A 1,398-nucleotide genomic window follows, 5' to 3' on the forward strand; every position below is an offset into this window, starting at 1 on the left:
GGAGTCCTCAAAAACGTAAGAATTTCAGTTTTACATTACTTTTATATAATATAAGCTATTTATTTACAGAAAAACAAAACACGATCGTGCTACGCAGGAGCAGTTGCAGCGTTTTGTCTCATTTGTCCGGGCTAATCCTGATATGGGGAAAGGAAAGAATAACCCGAAGTCGCCACAGAAAATGCAGTGCTTATGGAATCAGTTGGCGGACGAGTTGAATGCATTGAGGGGACCAACACGCACCGCAGTAAAGTGGAAAGAGGTAATTTATTTTATCTCAGTTATTTTATGCTTATACATGTATGTATATGAATGTATGTACATACATATGTACATTAATATATATGAATGGATATCGTTGTTTAATGTTGCCATAATTTTAGACCCTCGGAGTTTGGAAGAGCCAATTGCGTACGCGAGCACGCAGATTAAAAATGAGTCAAAGGATTACTGGTGGCGGTCCAGGTTGCAAACAGCTGAGCGAATTTGAAGAGCGTGCTTTGGCCACTTTTGGTTCGGCTGCAGTTGGTGGCGTAGGTGTTGAAAGTTTTGGGCTAAGGCCATCAATGTCTGAAGAGTTATTGGTGGAGTGCCCCGCGTCTACATTGGCGAGTACATTGCCGATTCCGGCACCACAGAGCCCAGCACTGTTATTGAACCCTTCACCATCGCCGGCCGTTGCACCGATATCAATCATTGTGCCATCGCAAAGCGTTTTACCACTGTTGAGTCCCACATCATCGCCGACCACCGCACCGATATCAAGCATTGCAACATCACAAAGCGTTTTACCACTGTTGAGTCCCACATCATCGCTGACCACCGCACCGATATCAAGCATTGCAACATCGCCGAGCGCTACACAGTTATCGAGTTCTTTACCATCGCCGCATGCATCAACGTTGTTTGACGTGGAAATTCCAATAACTTCAAAATTGTTTTTGCGTATACTATTTTTTAATTAGCTTTATTTATTAAAGAATGATACCCTGTTGGATGTCGGCTCATCGCGTCCATCACGTGGGGAACGAAAAAAACTTATGAATGCCCTCATTGCTAATATAGCAAAAAGAGGTACCATCGAAGAACAGAGGCAACGTCGCGACGAGGAACAACGCCAGGAGCACCTTGAAACGATGCAGGCTATCAAAGGGCTAACGAGCTGTGTGGCTGAGCTAATACAGGTTTTGAAACCAAATTAAATAAACTTGCCAAACAAGTTTTAACTAGTGCTGAAATCTACTTAAAGTACCTGCCAAAATTGTTGATGTTAATTTTTATTTGGCAATGTTTTATAAAAATATACAGTGACCAAACAATATTGTACAGGGATGTGCCTAATATGTTCATAATGTTTTGAATTAGGAATTTTATTCGGCATTTTTTTATAAAAGTATG

The 1,398-nt window shown here is 41.5% G+C and overlaps 1 protein-coding gene across 1 annotated transcript in view; it reads left to right on the forward strand.

The window, feature by feature from the left end:
- Window positions 1–1,392, forward strand: part of LOC118745563 — a 6,782-nt gene extending 5,390 nt beyond the window's left edge. Inside the window, exons 2-4 of the mRNA XM_036479041.1 lie at window positions 70–262; window positions 384–923; window positions 981–1,392. Coding sequence (XP_036334934.1) covers window positions 70–262; window positions 384–923; window positions 981–1,202 — 955 coding nt within the window. The 3' untranslated portion in view covers window positions 1,203–1,392. The remainder of the gene's footprint in view (window positions 1–69; window positions 263–383; window positions 924–980) is intronic.
- Window positions 1,393–1,398: the final 6 nt, after the last annotated feature.

This window comes from Rhagoletis pomonella, unplaced genomic scaffold (genome assembly GCF_013731165.1).
Source record: "Rhagoletis pomonella isolate Grant_MI unplaced genomic scaffold, Rhpom_1.0 Rhpom_scaffold_00009, whole genome shotgun sequence".
Taxonomy (NCBI): Eukaryota; Metazoa; Arthropoda; class Insecta; order Diptera; family Tephritidae; genus Rhagoletis; species Rhagoletis pomonella.